Raw genomic sequence first — 16,581 nt, 5'->3', positions numbered from 1 at the left:
GGAAGTCCGTAGAGAGAGAAGACGGGAGCGAAAACCTAAAACACGAAACGGACGTGAAACGGGAGGATACGTATGTGAAGTCCGTAGGCTAACCAACGGTGGATGATCATCTCACAAATATTAAAGGAAAATGACTCGATTAGGCAACCCGTCCGGCTAACCTCCCTTCTGATAAGATTAAGTGGGCTCCACATAAGCCCACATCTATTAACCAATAACAGACCAGGTGCGTGGCGGGTCAAAGATCAATCATGTATACAGATCCCTGACGATATTTTGGGGATTTGAATCAAAAATACCTATAATTAATGTATTTACGGAGGAATAATTGATGTCGTCATCATAGGTTAATGGTCAGGAAAGTGGAAAGAGGATGCAGATCCGATATGTTAACGGATCTACTATTAAGGGTTAATGGATCCAATTCTTTGCCGTTTACGGTTAATGGATCTAATACTATTAAGGGTGCGTGGCATACAGCTTCTGCTTACCACCGACTCTATAAAAGGAGAGCGGTAGCGTTATACATCCGCCAAAGGAGAAGCCGGGGCGGAGATCGAGCAGCGACTCCAACACTCCGACGAGCTCTGCTGAGATTCCGATCTCGAAACCTTCGCGACATGGTATGAATTGATCGCTTATCCCTCTCTTCTTCTCACAAATTCCCTTCTTTTGCGTCTTGCTTGTCAAAATGTCGATCGTAAGCTAGGGTTTTGTTGGTGATGTGGTTTTCTTGCTAATTGTTCTGCCGTGATTACTTTGATTCTTATGAGCTTTGAGGGCAGCGCTCTTTTGTATCACTACATCTCGCTCTCATGTTTTGGTTCTCCCTTTTACGGGGTTCAAACGAGTAGTGGGTGCTGCGTTTCTAGTGATTGTGGGCCTTTTTTTGTGTCTTTTAAGATGGTTCCTTGTGATTGTTCAATTTCTTGTCTGCAATGTTCTTGATTCGGGAAATAATGTTGAGAATAATCGCTAAAAGTCGAATTTCCACGGAAAGACGGAATGATTGATGACATTTGAATCACACACCTGTTTTGGGAGAAGATCGTATTTCCGATTTCTTCCCCCTAAACTCTCGTGGTTGATGCTTCATTTTAGTTGTCGTCTGCTGACAGAATCTTTTTACTTTGGGCTCATGTTGACAAATAGAAAAGGAAAATACTCGGTGGTTTTGATGTTCCCTTATTTTCATTTTTTTGCCTTTATTTGCCTTTTTTTTTAGGAGGATTCGTGGTTCAGGAATTGCATACATTGAGACTAAGTGTAAGATATAGTAGACCTGAATTTTATTTAAGGACATGAGTTTAGTTTCTACATACATTTGTTGGACCTTATATTTGCTAAACTGACAATATGGTCAATATTCTTCTTAGGATGACCCGGAGCTAGAAGCCATTAGGCAAAGAAGAATGCAAGAGTTGATGGCAAAACATGGCATTGCAAGTCATCTTGGTGGCATAATAAACTCTTAAATACTGCCTGTTTTGTAACTAATGTTTGTTGGCTTGTGTTTTCTTTTAATTAGGGTAATCAGCAAAATGGTGAGCCGCAGAAGGCACAAGAAGAGGCCAAAAGGTTTAACCTGTGAATTCATCTGGATCAAGTTTGCAACTTTATGTACGTTTACAGAATCATATATATGTAATTTGAAATGCAGAGAAGCAGAAGAACATAGGCAACTGATGCTTAGTCAGATATTATCAGCTCAAGCAAGAGAAAGGCGTAAGTATTGGATGAGATAAAATTTTGCCTGACAGCTTCTGACAATATGGGTTTGCCTTTGAATGTTGTTAAAGCTGTTCTGTTGTACAAGTTTATTCTTATTACCTGCTCTCAGTTCAGTATGTTAGTGGTACATTACCATAAGTTACTGATAGTCCAAAAGAATTGATGGATTTTAGTGAACTGTTATGATGGGATTTAAGTGATTATTTGCCTTATATCTTTCACCTCAGTTTCTAGCATGTATGTCTGGGACAATTATTTTGACGAACACATTAAGGATGCTCACTTACCACATTTTACAAGTTTATGTTTCTGAGACCAAAAATCAATTGAGGTGTCATCACCAATCTGGAAATATCTGTTCCATTTTTGAAAAATGATCAAGGGTTCCAAAATGCTTCTTCTTCACTAAATGATGCAAGTAATGTGCCTTTTTTGAAGATTGTCATAATTAAGTAAATTCTTTCAAGTTTTCTCTTGGCGGAGTCCTGGCATCCCTCCCTCTAAGACTGAAAAGGATTAGCTTTATAAATTGGAAAGTTGTGGCCATTCAAGAATTCATAATTGGGTATTTTTGATATCCATGTCATTTTTTGGAACTGTGTTTATGAGATAATCCAGAGGAACATCAATACCTGCAAAAGCAATTTTATGAAATATATTTGCTGTGCAACTGCATCATCTCCTAATCATTGATACTTTGTACTTGTAGTCCTCTGTGCTTGTATTCTGTTGGCTCTCTGCTTATTTTGCCTTGTAGATGGGACCTTGCCCAATATGCAGGACTTGCCATTTCCTGTTTTATCTAGACTCTTTTGAATCATGAAAACACGTATGAGAATTTTCATGTGGTTGTTGTGCACGAACTAGGACCCATCTATAGGCCATTTTTTGTCTTAATCTCCACAGCCAGAGTTTGGCACACACTCCATTCAAGGTTTAGTTAGGTTGATGAAGTATCATTGGACTTAAACATAAATTATCGATCCAGCCTTCTCGAGTTAAGAGTATAGATTTATAGTCAATCTCATATATGATTGGAGGCCACAGCCCAAAGACTGATGATGATGTTGACATTTTAAAAATATCTCTAGGTGTTCTGCTCTTACTAATCATTGCATTAGTCAGGAACTAATATAGGTATGGGCAGAGAAATGCATTTTGGGAAATAATGTCCTTTTACGGAAGGGCCTCAGAAGATGGGTAAATGAGCTTGCAAGAAATCCTAAAGATCTGACACCCTATCTATTTGTACATTTTATCTGCCTCTTCACTCTCCCATACATGGGTCAAACATCTGCGTCTATTTTTCAAGCTTGACCTCTTACTGGAGTTACTTATTCTCTGGATTTTTGGACCTATAAAACTAGTATTTAGTAGATATAGAAACCCTAAGTGTGATGTGAGGTATTCTTGCTTAATGGTCAACCTGACCAAGCCTACAGAATTTGTTGCTATTTTGGGTTTCCAAAATTGTGTCTAATTGCTAATTCACTGTGGTCAAGAAGATACTAGCTTTTACCTAGCAAGGCTTGTTAGTGATTGAAATTTATTGTTAGGAAGGCTTGTTAGTGATTGAAGTTTTTACCTAGCAAGGCTTGTTACCAACCCTACTACGATCTTTGTAAATGATGCTTATTGTACAATTATATACAACCATGAAATTTGTTCTTCGCGAAGTAATTTTAAGCTGCATCAGTCCAACTGATGTTTGTTCTATTGATAGTTGCTCGTATTGCTTTGGTGAAACCTGATAAAGCAAGAGGCGTGGAGGATGTTCTTCTTAGAGCTGCTCAAATGGGACAGCTAACTGAAAAGGTGTAATTTTTAATTATACACATTCCAGTGCAAATTCCTTCTTTCTGTTGCCCTCATGAGACTTGGAAGAGTGCCATGTTGGCGTGTTTGTTTTTAGGTATCGGAAGAGAAGCTTATTTCACTTCTGGAGCAGATCAACAACCAAACAAGCAAACAGACAAAAGTTACTGTAAGTTGCTTATTTTTGAAAATAAGATGTATTACATGAGAACATTCATGAACTTAACCATGCTTATCATTTAGCCATGCAACATAAAAGCTGTTTACGCATTAGTTTGTGCCTTGTTTATTCCTCTGGAAGCAAAATACAATTATGCTGATTTTTCTTTCTGGCCTTACTTGTCAGATCCAGCGACGCCGAAGTGTACTTGACGATGATGATTAGTTAGCAGTCTATTTTAGTCAGGGGAACTATGTTGAGTATATGTGTATGCTTGGAGTCACACCTCATGGCAAGTGTTACTTTGTTACTCGGTCATGTCTGAACTGTTCTATAATGTTCTGCAGAACTTGTCTTCGATCCATATTTACTGTTAAATGTATGTCTCCGGAACAGAGCCGATGTTTGAAATCTATAATCAAACCCCCTTGGTCGCTAGTAACAGAAGCTGTATGCTCCGATTTCGCTGGTTGACCAACCTGATGTATGGTGGGTGTCATGGAGACGAATGACATTATGGGTGTGAAATGGTGATTAAACATTTTGTATTCGGCTGACAACAATCTGTACTAACTTATGTGAGCTGGGGGATGTTTATATCGGACTTCCTACAGGAACAACGACCGAGCCATCTGGTAATTGAGCGGCTTCGAACAAAGGTAGCAGAAGGTAGCCTCAACGGCGGTATGGAGTAATTATACATTATTCCTAAAATTAGTTATCTTTAACATCACGGTTCTTATATTTAAAAAAATTATAATAAAATATTTAAATTTATTTATTTAAATTTTTTTTATTTTATTAAAATAAAAAATAGTTTTAATGATGGTGGATGATAACAATGTTAAGGATGAGAGTGAGTGTTGTGGATAAGGAGAACAATGAGAGATGAGGATTGCTTGGTAACTATATACTTAATGTTGAATTTTGGGAATTGCATTATTTTACTTGCATTATTTTACTATCGTCTCAACGATCGCTTGCTTACCAACCTTTTTGAGTTTCCCTTTCTGGTTAACAATAATCGTAATGAATAGATTTCCTCTCCGATGAGTCCCCCCATCTTTTCTTTTTCATGTCCATACTGGAACTGGCATGATAACGAGGGGTGCGTTAGGAGTTTCGGTGACCCTATCTTCGGGTCGAGCAATTCGCCTAATGAGTTAGCGATGAAGCGAATACCATCTTCATCATAGACACCGTGATAGTTACCATCATCTACGTCGACATCAACATAGTTATTGAGCGATGAAAGAATTGTCAATGCAAATGTCAAGTGATCCTTTGACCACTCGACATTTACATCAACGTCAATGTAGATGTATAGCAATGTCGCTTGGCAACTATATCGATATCGACGCAGATGGTGGTGACCACCGCAACATCTATAGCAAAGATGGCGAGTGCCTCGTCACTAACCCGTTGGGCGAATCGCTCGACCCAAAACTTAGGGTCGCTAGAGCTCCTATTGCTCCCCCCACTATTGCGTTAATTTCGACATGAGCATGAAAAACAAGATATGGGAGGCACATCGAAGGAGTTATACTCATCACGACTAACGTCGATAGGAAAGGAAAGCTCTGGAAGGCTAGCAACAAGTGATTGTCGAGCTTCCAACAAAGGTATCTGACGACGATAGAAAAATGTGTCTTGGAATTCGACATTAAGTACGTCGTCGATGTAGAGGACACCATCATACCCATTGTTGATGTTGTTACCGAGCAGTCCTCTCTTGTTGTCGCTCTCTTCATCCATAACAACCATCCGTAGCTCTAGCGGCACCATCATCCATCACCACCAACTGAAAGATTAAAATTATATATTTTTATATTTTATTTTCGTGTCTTGTTAATAAAATCGATAATATTAAGATAAAAATACCTAAATATTATAGAGATATCAATATAATTTTTAAAATTATAGAGACCAATACTAAAGTTAACTAATGTAATATATAATTAATTCGCCAAGAGACATTGATACCTATTTTCTTATGTTTCTTGGCACCCGTGTTCTTATTCTCATGGGTGATTAGGGTAATATTGACAACAAGACTCGGGATGACATCAACTTCCCTAGAAAACGCCTCGGCTGACCTGACACCACCTAGTCAAATGGACCAGAACGCCGACCGAGGCGTATTAATGCCCTGCTCAGGCCCAATCCTTCACGCCACGCCAACACCAGTGTCAGACGCTACCAGCCTGCCCCCTGCAAGCGGACACATCAGAAAATAGTAAGCCTCCCTATAAATACCCTCGTATTCTGAACGGGAGGGAGGAGAGAAGAAAACACACACAAAAACACCTCTTCACTTCATCTGACTAGATCGTCGAGGGGGTCAGGCCGAGCACCCCGACCCGACCTTTGTGTAGGTACAAAGCCGAAGGTCCCCACCGGACGCGCAGACGAGGAGTTCCTGCCCAGAGGGAACGGCGACCCCGTCCCAATCGAACACCGCAACCGATCGCCTCGACAGTCTCGAGGACCGCCTAGGGAGATCCCCGTCATTCGGACCCGAAACAAACCGTGTCGGTCCCGAGACCACTAGCCTTGTTTGTAGTATGACTCTCCGATGGTGCTTGGCTTCTCGTCATATGATGCTTCTGATGAGCTGATTAATGTTCAATTTCACGGTTGGCACAGCAAGGTAAAACCACAGCTTCGCCACTGCTTTTTCCAATGTCCTCTCAATTTTACCTGAAGCAGGGCTTTCGTATCTTATGTTCATCTCGAAGCCTGCATTTGCCATGACTTCTCAAGTAACTGTTTGCTTGCTCTTTCATGCAACCGCAGACCAGCAACCGTCACCTATCTCACCTGAATCGCCCCCAAAATCCAACATACTGCTCTCCCACCGCCGATACGCGGAGCTTCCACTGATTTCTCTCATCTCGCCGTTGAGCATCTTCAGCAAAAAGAGTATCTCATCCTGCTGAGAGTGCGTCTGATGCTCTGTGAAAAATGTGGTGATGATCCCATTCAATTCCACGAAACTCCATGCCGGTGCTTTCTTCAACCCTCGTTCTCTCATCTGCACCCACGCCTCTCCCACGCCATCCCACCTTCGCATCGCGGCGTAGCTGTGAGCCAGTTGGACGTAGCTATTGGCAGAATCCGGCCTCAGCGCAGCTATCTGATTCGCCACCGCCTCCGCTAATGACACCAATCCTTTCGTCCTGCAAGCATCAAGAAGCATCCCCAAGATATCTGCATTGGGCCTCGGCGTCATCGTGTTCGCGAAACCCAGCGCTTCTTCCAACCTTCCGGCCCTGCACAGGAGATCGATGACGCATCCCCAGTGCTCGAGACTGGGCTTCAAGCTGAACTGCTCTGTCATGGACTTCAGAATCCTGAGGCCCTCGGAAACAAGCCCTGCGTGACTGCAAGCCGAGAGCACGGCTAGAAATATGACATCGTTCGGCTCCATTCCCCTGTTGCGGAAATCCTTGTACACTCGAAGAGCCAATTCTCCCATTCCATGGCTGCCGTATCCAGCGATGATCGCACCCCACGACACGAGATCCTGTTCTGGCATCGACGCGAAGCATCTCAGAGCCGCTCTCAGATCGCCGCACTTCGCGTACATGTCGACCAGAGATGTATCGAGGGCGATGGACGGATCTATCTCGTGTCTGATCACAAAACAGTGAACCAGCTTGCCATGGTGAAGCGCGCCCATGGCGGCACATACCTGGAAGAGCGCAACCACAGTTATCGTATCAGGCTTCTGCGACTCCACCCTCATTCTGCCGAAAAGGAAGAAGGCCTCAACCAGATGACCGTTCTGAGCACAGCCCGAGATCACCGAGTTCCACGACACGAGGTCTCGATCCTCCATCGCCTGAAACACGTACAGGCTCTGCCTCAGACGACCGCCCTTTGCGTACATGCTGACGAGTGAATTCTGGGCAGGAATATCCAGGTGCAAGCCTTGCCGGAACACATGACCATGGATGGAAGCTCCGAGTTTGGACGACCCCAACTGCGCGCAGGCTGAGAAAGCACTGGCTAAGGTCGAAGCCGCGGGCGCCGGTCCCGACCGCAGCATCTGGTGGAAAACTATCAGTGCCTTGTCAGCTGCACCACTCTGGACGAGGCCGGAGATCATGGCGGTCCACGACACGACGTCCCGCCGGTCCGACGAGCGTTCGAAGAGCAGAAACGCGTCGCCATAGACCCCAAACTTCAAGTACATGCCGGTGAGCGCGGTCTCGACGTGGGCGTCCAGTTCATGCCCAGATGTTAACAGTGCCGCATGGGCTAACTTGCCTAAACGAACCAACCCCTCTCTTCCTCCTCCATCGCTGCTGTTGACGACGGAGGACAACAGAGATGCGTACGTTGGATGATCGGCGTGAATTCCGTCGCTTCTCATTTCGGCAAACAAATCGAACGCCTCCCGAACGCAACCGATCCTGGAGTAACCGGAAAGCAGTGAGTTCCACGAGATGACATCTCTAAGGGGCATTGAATCAAACAGCCACCGAGCCAGCGCGACGCTGCACCTCCCGTAGGCGCTCACCAAGGAGTTGGCCAGGACGAGGTCGGACTCGAAGCCGTGGCGGACGACGGAGGCGTGAAGGCATTGGAGGGGAACGAGATCGAGCGGGAGCAGGGAGAGGAAGGTGACAGAGTTGGGGCGGACGTCACTCTGGCGCATGTCATGGAGGAGAGAGAATGCGATTCCGGGCCGGCCGGCGCGGGAGTAGGCGGCAATGAGGGCGGACCAGGGGACGACGGAAGACTTGAGTGGGCTGTCGTCGAAGACGCGGCGGGCGAAGGGGAGGGAGCCGGAGGAGGAGTACAGGTGGAGGAGTGAGGAGCAGACGAAGGGGTCGGCGGGGAAGTGGCCGAGGAGGAGGGCGTGGAGGTGGAGGGCGAGGCCGAGGGGGAGTAAGACGGACGAGGAGGCGGCACAGGCGCGGAGGAGGGGAGGGAAGGTGTGCGCGGGAGGGGGCAGACCGCGGGCGAGCAGAGAACGGTAGTCGGCGAGGAGGGAGTGGAAGGTGGCGCCTCCGTCGCCGCAAAGTTTCATCGCGCTCGAAACCCAAAAGAGACTTGAATCAAGTGTTCAACAGCAACTTCAAAGTCAGCATCGGGTCGAGTATGGATAATCCGTAACCAACAACATGAAAAGATCCAACATCTGACCCGGTTTCCTAAGATAATCCGCATCCATTAATTATCGGACCCGAGTTCGTATCTTGAGCGATCCGGCCCGGTAACACCACCGATATAAGTCGACCCAACTTATTTAACTCGGGATAGCGTTTGATACCAACGCGATCCGCTTATTCATCTCCCACATCGATTCGATTCGATCCCCCATTCCCATCCGAAACCGAAACCCTAACTCCGCTCCGCCCCGCCCCGCCCTGTTCCTCGCCTTCGCCCTCGCCCCCCGCCCCAAGACTGTCCTAAGTAGGCGTTCGATCGCTTACATCGAGGGTCGTATCCGTCTTCCTCCGGAGCTCCGACTAGGGCTTCGAAGATATCTGTTTCGAGCCATTTGCTTCTGGTGACATACCATCGAGCTCGTGTCTTGTTTGATGCAATTCTTACCGGGTTGTCATATGATCGTTGTTCATTTTCTCCAATCCAAGTAAGCTTCTTTCTTTGATGTTTCTTCTTTATATGGTGTATCATCGTGTTCGTAGATATGGATATGATCGTGCTGTAGATGATCGAGTATATGCCGTAGTCGACTAGGATGGACGCCAATGAAAGCAACGCGATTGCCGTTCACAATCCGAGAGCCCGGAAGTTGCGATCATTGGTCTGGAATGATTTCACTAAGGAGCGCAAGGCCGATGGGAGCTACGTCGCCGTATGCAACCACTGCAAGAAGCAGCTCACGGCGAGCAGCCGGAGTGGGACGACGCATCTGAAGAACCACCTGGTGATTTGCACATCTACCAAGCGGATCAAGCGCAAGAAGCTGGTCGTCCGCCGGCTCGTCCTCACGTCGAGCGACGCCAAGAGTGAGGGTGTTCTGAGTTCCGATCACTCCCAGTTTGATCAGGAGGCAAGCCGGCAAGATCTCGCCCGCATGGTCATTCTGCATGGGTATCCGTTCAACATCGTCCATCATGTCGGCTTCAGGACATTTGTTAGGAATCTTCAGCCACTCTTTAAATTGGTGTCCGCCGATGTCGTGAAGGCAGATTGCATGAAGATGTACGAGAATGAGAGGCTGAGGTTGCATGAAGTACTAGACAGGCTACATTCTCGGGTCAGCCTCAATGTCGATGTGTGGAGGTCGAATGAGGATGTAGAGTATGCTTGTGTGTCGTGCCACTATGTTGATAATGATTGGAGGCTTAAGAAGAAGATCCTTAACTTTGCTCATGTCGGATGTCCAGAGAAGGAACAAGAAATCAGTAAAATTATATTGGAGAAGTTGCAGGAGTGGAATATCGATGGGAAGCTATGTAGCATAGTTCTCGACAATTGTAGAACCAGTGATTTGGTGGCAAGTGAGCTTCTTGGATCCCTTCGTATGAAGGGTTTCCTTATTTCAAATGGTGATCTATTCTATGCCCGATCTTGTGGTCATTTGCTGAATCTTGTTGTCCAGAAAGGCCTCGAATTGGCTTGTGAAATCATTGATAGAGTCCGTGCTTGCGTGCAAAATGTAAAATCCTCACAAGACAGGCTAGCAAGATTTCAGAAAGATGCCGAGCAAATGGGCATCCCACAAAAGCCATTAGTTCTTGATGCTCCAGCTAGTTGGCCATCAACATACTTCATGCTTGAAACTGCATGTCAATATCAAGAGGCTTTTAAGAACTTAGCAGAGAATGATGTGGAAAACACATGCTTTCTTTCACCGAAGGATTGGAGTGATGTTAGAGCTATTGTTGGGTGTCTACAAGTGCTTTACAATGATGCTATGGTCAAGTTTTCTGCTGCAGGAGTCCCAACTTCCAATCTATTTTTTAGAGATATGTGTGGTATTCATTTGCTATTGAAGTCCTGGTGCAGTAGCCCGCAGCCTTTTGTTGCATCAATGGCCAAAGAGATGCTTGAGAAATTTGAACAGTATTGGGATTTAACTAGAATGTCAATGGCAATCGCTTCTGTTTTAGATCCTCGATATAAGATGAAGCCAGTTGAATACTTCTTCAATCGAATTTATGATGATGCATCTGAAGCCAAGACAAAGATCGATAATGTTCGTGACAGCTTTGTAAATCTGTACAATGAATATATAGGCCAGTCTGCTAATTCTTCAAAAAACCAAGCCTCCTATGGTGGAAATAGTAGTAGCTATGACGGTGCTGACCATGGGACTGGTGCAGAATGTAAATCTTCTCGTGTCACACTATCTGACACACAACGTGGGTTGGATCAGTATCTTAAAGAGACGTCATCAGGTCATCCAGCAAGATCTGATCTGGATATGTACTTGGAGGAAGCTGTTCATCCCTCAAAAAGTCTTGATGACAATTTTGATATCTTAGCTTGGTGGAAATATAATGCTGCCAAATATCCTGCTCTTTCTATGATGGCTCGTGATATTTTAGCAATTCCTATTTCAGTAGTTCCGTTAGACAGTGAAGCGAGATCATTAAATCACTATTTAAGTGCGACCGATGCAGTGATTGTAGAATGCTTGATATGTGCACAAGATTGGATAGGAGATGAAACAGAGGGTAAGACACATTTCAAAGTTGTAGTTTTGTCTGTTGATCAATAATTTCTAATAACTCTCAAATTGATTGTATTAGTGTCGCCAGTGAACACCCTTGCACTTGTTTCTTCGGCTGCTAGCTTTGAGGGCCATGGTGATGAGTACTTGTTACCTGCTGATGGTGATTAGTTTTCACCAATGTGAAGCAGGTAAGCGCATGTATCAAAATTTTATTTTACTTTAACTGGTTAACATCCTGCGTGAGAGTATTTTAACGAGTGAATTTCCTATATTTGTGTAACATTACATTAGCTCATGCATTCTGCTTTCGTCTTTTTGCAGTTTTATGTTTTGTTTTTTTGGTAATTTCACCTAAATTTCCCCATCTCATGTTTTTTGTTTACTAGGTACAAGTTGGATTCATTGAAACAAGTTTATTAAGACTACAAGATCACTGAAATGACGGAATAGGATAAATCTTTGTGAGCAAAGGTGGTCTTAATTTTTTGCTTCTGCATCAATCTGTTGAAATCAAATCATATCTAACGTGGCTGATACTTTTAGTATCACAGTCTCATATTTCTGTGTTTATTCCAGTTCTCTTAGATACTAACCATAGATGTAGGTGACTTCTTTGTCTTGACTTGTCATTGTGTATTTAGAAGAAAAATGTCTTTCTTAGATGCAACTATTCTGTCTATTGCGTTATTACTGCTAAGAGAAAGTACATACATTTAGAAACTCTGGTGAACTGGGTAATGGAACTATTAATGATCTGGACAGTCTAAATCAACTCAGTATTAGCTATAATTGCAATTTGGATAACATTGTTCGGACATAAAATGAGAGTAAACATTGGCAAAAGTTCCTTTATATATACACAAGGCATCCACAAGCAAGTATATCTCTGGTTATTTGTGGTTATTATGCATTCACAGTGAGCAATTATGCCATCGTGCTCATTCTACAGTGTCATTGTTTTACCACCATTATGCATCATGCAGCTGTTCATGGCCATTTTGCAATGTTTCTATGTGATGAAAAAAATGAGCATATGCACTGTTCCAATTCAACCTCACCTCAATTGCCTTCACTTTCCAACTGCTTTCTTTTCAAATTTTGTATCTGGGGATGGAAATTTTTTCAGTGATCTTCTACTCAATATGAAGTCATCATTCTCAGAAAAGGATTCTATTTTTTTCAATTTTAGTGATTTCTAACCTGGCACATTTTCATGATATGATTGCTGCTTGGTATATTCTCATAGAAGATATTGCCTATATATCATTTTGCCTGACAACTCTTGTTTGGCACTAATTGTTTCTCTTGAAAGACACTGTGGTATATTCTTCGGTCTCGTAACACAAGTGTATCCGCCCAAGGACAGAGTCGAGACATTTATTACTTATGTAGCTGAAGATTTCCCAATTGATAAACCCTCTGACCAGTGTTTGAATATATCAAATGTTTGTCATGCTTTCCCTTTTCTTGACTTCTGAATCAGGGAACATTCTTTCTGCGATAAATGATATAATTTCTGCATGATTACATGGTCTAAATGCATGACTATATTGGACCTGTTCTTTTGTTATGCAGGAACTGTAGCATTTTAAGGCAACTGAAAAACAGAATGATCATTGACTCCACATGCTGACTCACAAAGCCGAATCTTGTAGTTCTTCTACTCTTCTCACAGTGTGTATTAAGAAGAACCAGTTCGGACCAGTCAGATGGACATTGTAATTTATTGTGCTATCTAATCTGGACTTATTTAACAAATGTATAGACTTGTCCATCTTGCAAGTATAAAAGCTATTCGGGGCCCATCTTGCAAGCATAAAACCTATTCGGGATATATAGTCTTCGCCATCTTTTGTTGTCTCTGCAAGTATTATCTGATCAATGACTCAGAACTCTCACTTGAAAGGAACCTGACAATCAATTGGATTTTGCAGTCTACACCATCTTTTGTTGTCTCTGCAAGTATTATCTGATCAATGACTCAGAACTCTCACTTGAAAGGAACCTGATCAATGACTCAGAACTCTCACTTGAAAGGAACCTGACAATCAATTGGATTTTGCATGCTGTGGTGGATTGTCAAAGAGGTCATGAAGCCCTTGGTCACCAGAAGCTGTAGATGCTTGTACTTGCATGAAGGTGAGTTAACAAATCTCTTGTATTGACTAAGACACTCTACAACAATTGTTACCTACAGTTCTCAACAACACAGCTTTGTATATGCATTTGTCTCAGGAAATATATGTTGAGATAACAACAGATAATTATACGTCTCAAGTTGCCACAGCTACATATTTTGAGGTAACAAAACATTTACATTAGATTGGACTTGTTTGTTGATTTTCTCTGATGGCATTAGCAGAAGATACACACATGCAAACCCTGCAAGTTGGAGATGTGCATGTTCGTTCATTCATACAAATAAGAAGTACATGCACCAAATCAAATTGTAAAGGCATGTGTAGTAAGTGTTTTTGCTCTGAATAGAATTTATGGCCGAATTCTACCTTGGTTTTTTGTGAAGATATATGTTGCTACCTGTCAACATTCATCTCCCAAGAAGAGAATTGAACTGAAGTATAAACCTAGGTAAATACCAACAAGGAAGAGAATTGAACTGAACTGAATGTCATTGAACTGAACTAGAAATAGAGATGAGAAATGTCATTTATAATGACCCAAAATATTTATGTCTTGCGGACCAATGGCTTCATTCCCTAGTTCTCCAAGCATGTCCTTATCTAATTCATGTTGACTAATAGAATCAAAAGGACTAGAGAATTTGGTGTCTTATTGCAGGAGCACATTGTTGTTGCCTGGATCACCATCATCTTGGTACCTAGAAATGAAGAATAATATGTTAAGGAGGCATTCAATTGTCTGGCTCAACATCAGAAACTACAAAGAACAAAAATCATACTAGTGGATGTCCTAGTAAAAGAAGATATCGACCCATCCTTTAATAAAGGTACTTCCAATTGCTATGAACAGGGTAAGCACAAGCTTAATATTTAAACAAGGATTATTCGTAGATATTGAATGTTTTCATAGCTCTACATAGACATTCCTTGTACCGTAAAATATTTAGCACAAATGAGAATGTACATAATGCTCCTTGCAGATGATTTTTAGGGCTTCATTCAAACCAAAGTGCATAATGTTCCTTACAGATGACTTTTACCAGCTCTTCAGTAGGATCATTCCAAAGAGGCAATAGCTTCTATGTACCAACCCAAATTTGCCCTCACTCAAAGAAATATACATTCTTTTTTTTTTGTGTACAAAGTAGTAGAAGAATGTAATAAGCACATATTGTACATTCTTTGAAAATAACCATTGTGGAAATAATTATTTCTCCCTAAAACTCAAAAATTAACATAACTTCCAAAATCTTAAGGCATTCCACAAAGTCCATAATGTTTAGCTCATCAACAATTTTCTGAATGCAAATGCTTCTTATGGTCTCCAGAGTAGGGTTGTCCCAAGGAATCCTCATAGCCCATCTTATGACTCAAAAGACAAGAAAGTTCCTTACATAGCCAAGTGTCCAATATGTATCTGAGGCACACTGGCAATCAAGAATGCAGATTAAAGTCAGACATTAGGGTCCATGTATCACTATGTTTAATGCCCTTGATATTTCATTTACCTTTTATATTCTTTCTCCCTCATCATCATCAGCAAGGTTTGTCTATGTTGATCAACCCATCTGCTGAAGACCAATTTTCCAGTTTCTTGAGAGCTTCCTTCTTCTCTACAACCATTAGAAGCAGTCAACCTCTAAAAGATAGGCCTTAAAAACAAGTCAAAGCAATGGCCTCTCCACACTTTGCTTTTCCACTGAAAACAATTCTGTCACAATTCCCACAAGTTTATCAAGATCAACTCTAGCTGACCTATCACAACGTACTAACTAGCTTTCATCAGCATTGGACAGAATCATCCATTAAACTGAAAATACAGATAAATATTTGAATTTTGCATCATCATTCTCATCTTGGTAAGATGATATATCAATTGATGCAATGTTCAACCTGAAGAATATTATCCTTCCTACTGCAAAGTATCATCTGTCAGCCCACAGGTTTCTCATCTTGGTTGGCCACAGAAGTAAAACTTTTGGGATCAGCAAATTCATCATTTGCGATCACTTGAATCTTCTCTTTCTCCTTTTATGTCTGCCTGCTACATATTCACCTTTGTCAGAAGAGAAATCAGCGGTCATCCACATGAATAGCTCCACCAAAAGTTCACAGTGTTTCTTTCCCACAAGTCCCTTCCCTCCCCAGAGGGATTCACTCATACCACATATCATGATACTTACTAGGAAGCAAAATAGCATCAAAAGCAAAGGAAAGAAGAAGAGGAGAGCCGCCTCCTTCCTCCTTCTTTCCCACCCACCCTTAACGACATGACAAAAACAACACCACTCTACGCGAAGAATCTTTTAAGAGACAAAGGAGGAAGAGGAAGAGGATTAGCAACAGTGCACTGACCTTTTCCTCCTCCTCCTCCTTGTTGGGGAAGGAGAGGTCCCGAGGGCTGACCACATTCCGGAAGAGACCCTGGTGAGTCCGTCCCACCTCTTCTCTTTGCTTCTTTCTCTGTTTTCTTGCTCCTCTCTCCTTTGGTTGGGATCTCTGGTGAGTGACGGAGACAAAGGGTGGGGGAGAAAATAAATAGAGGAGAGAGAGGAAGGGAGGGGGGCAAAGAAAGAGTGTCAGCTGTTATTTCTGCTTTCGAGTCTGTCTCCTCTATTCCTTTTTCTTGTTCTTTTCTCTGCTTCTGTCTCTCTCTCTCTCTCTCTCTCCCTCTCTCTCACCCCCTCTCTCTGCTCGCTTTTTCTTTTACGTTTACGAGAAAGGCAAGAGAGAGAGAGAGTGTATGTGTGTGAAGCGCAGCGGGACGACCGACGCGAATGCCGATGAGATCGAGAGAGACGTGCGCGAGTAAAAGAAGCGCAGCAGAGGAGACGAAAATTTTGAACAGGAGACGACCAACGCGCCATTGATGAGCAGCAGCGGCAGCAGCAAGCGGAGGTGCACCCGAGCATGCGCGTGCAGCGAGCATCGCTGTTGTTGCGTTGGACCCCACGTGGCCCTTTTCGGCTGACGTGTTGGGACCGACCCGTGAACCTCCCCCGGGTGGTTCAGCCGCTCAGACGCAAGAGCCTCCCGGAGAAAGGTCCTGTTCATCGCAAGGATACTTCATCTCAGAT

The 16,581-nt window shown here is 43.1% G+C and overlaps 3 protein-coding genes and 1 long non-coding RNA gene across 8 annotated transcripts; 2 read left to right on the top strand and 2 right to left on the bottom strand.

Annotated features, from left to right (window-relative positions):
• The first annotated feature begins 335 nt into the window (after positions 1-335).
• On the top strand, positions 336-4,153 carry LOC135608417 (uncharacterized). The gene is made up of 7 exons (XM_065101281.1): positions 336-623; positions 1,377-1,442; positions 1,529-1,578; positions 1,661-1,725; positions 3,455-3,546; positions 3,644-3,715; positions 3,893-4,153. Exons 1-7 carry the CDS (start codon positions 351-353, stop codon positions 3,929-3,931), a joined length of 657 nt encoding a protein of 218 aa, XP_064957353.1. The 5' UTR covers positions 336-350; the 3' UTR covers positions 3,932-4,153.
• A 1,486-nt stretch (positions 4,154-5,639) lies between these two features.
• LOC135608415 (pentatricopeptide repeat-containing protein At4g04370-like) lies at positions 5,640-8,769 on the bottom strand. The gene is made up of 2 exons (XM_065101279.1): positions 6,014-8,769; positions 5,640-5,917 (listed from the first exon to the last, which is right to left on the bottom strand). Exon 1 carries the CDS (start codon positions 8,742-8,744, stop codon positions 6,489-6,491), a length of 2,256 nt encoding a protein of 751 aa, XP_064957351.1. The 5' UTR covers positions 8,745-8,769; the 3' UTR covers positions 5,640-5,917; positions 6,014-6,488.
• A 223-nt stretch (positions 8,770-8,992) lies between these two features.
• LOC103979953 (zinc finger BED domain-containing protein RICESLEEPER 1) lies at positions 8,993-13,902 on the top strand. Of its 5 annotated transcripts, none has more exons than XM_065101277.1 (6): positions 8,993-9,311; positions 9,411-11,364; positions 11,449-11,551; positions 11,750-11,834; positions 12,939-13,502; positions 13,599-13,902. In XM_065101277.1, exons 2-3 carry the CDS (start codon positions 9,420-9,422, stop codon positions 11,529-11,531), a joined length of 2,028 nt encoding a protein of 675 aa, XP_064957349.1. In that variant the 5' UTR covers positions 8,993-9,311; positions 9,411-9,419; the 3' UTR covers positions 11,532-11,551; positions 11,750-11,834; positions 12,939-13,502; positions 13,599-13,902. The 5 variants fall into 5 exon arrangements, with proteins under 5 accessions (XP_064957349.1, XP_064957348.1, XP_064957347.1 ...); XM_065101275.1 differs by having other exon boundaries at positions 8,994-9,311; positions 11,440-11,551; XM_065101276.1 differs by lacking the exon at positions 11,750-11,834.
• LOC135608414 (uncharacterized) lies at positions 13,238-16,309 on the bottom strand. The gene is made up of 3 exons (XR_010485518.1): positions 15,860-16,309; positions 13,405-14,202; positions 13,238-13,368 (listed from the first exon to the last, which is right to left on the bottom strand). It is a non-coding gene; the product is annotated as an uncharacterized LOC135608414 (long non-coding RNA).
• Between the last annotated feature and the right edge of the window lie 272 nt (positions 16,310-16,581).

Source organism: Musa acuminata, chromosome BXJ2-3 (assembly GCF_036884655.1).
Source record: "Musa acuminata AAA Group cultivar baxijiao chromosome BXJ2-3, Cavendish_Baxijiao_AAA, whole genome shotgun sequence".
Classification (NCBI taxonomy): Eukaryota; Viridiplantae; Streptophyta; class Magnoliopsida; order Zingiberales; family Musaceae; genus Musa; species Musa acuminata.
The sequence above is the reverse complement of the archived record's forward strand: the minus strand, read 5'-3'. Positions and strand labels throughout refer to the sequence as shown.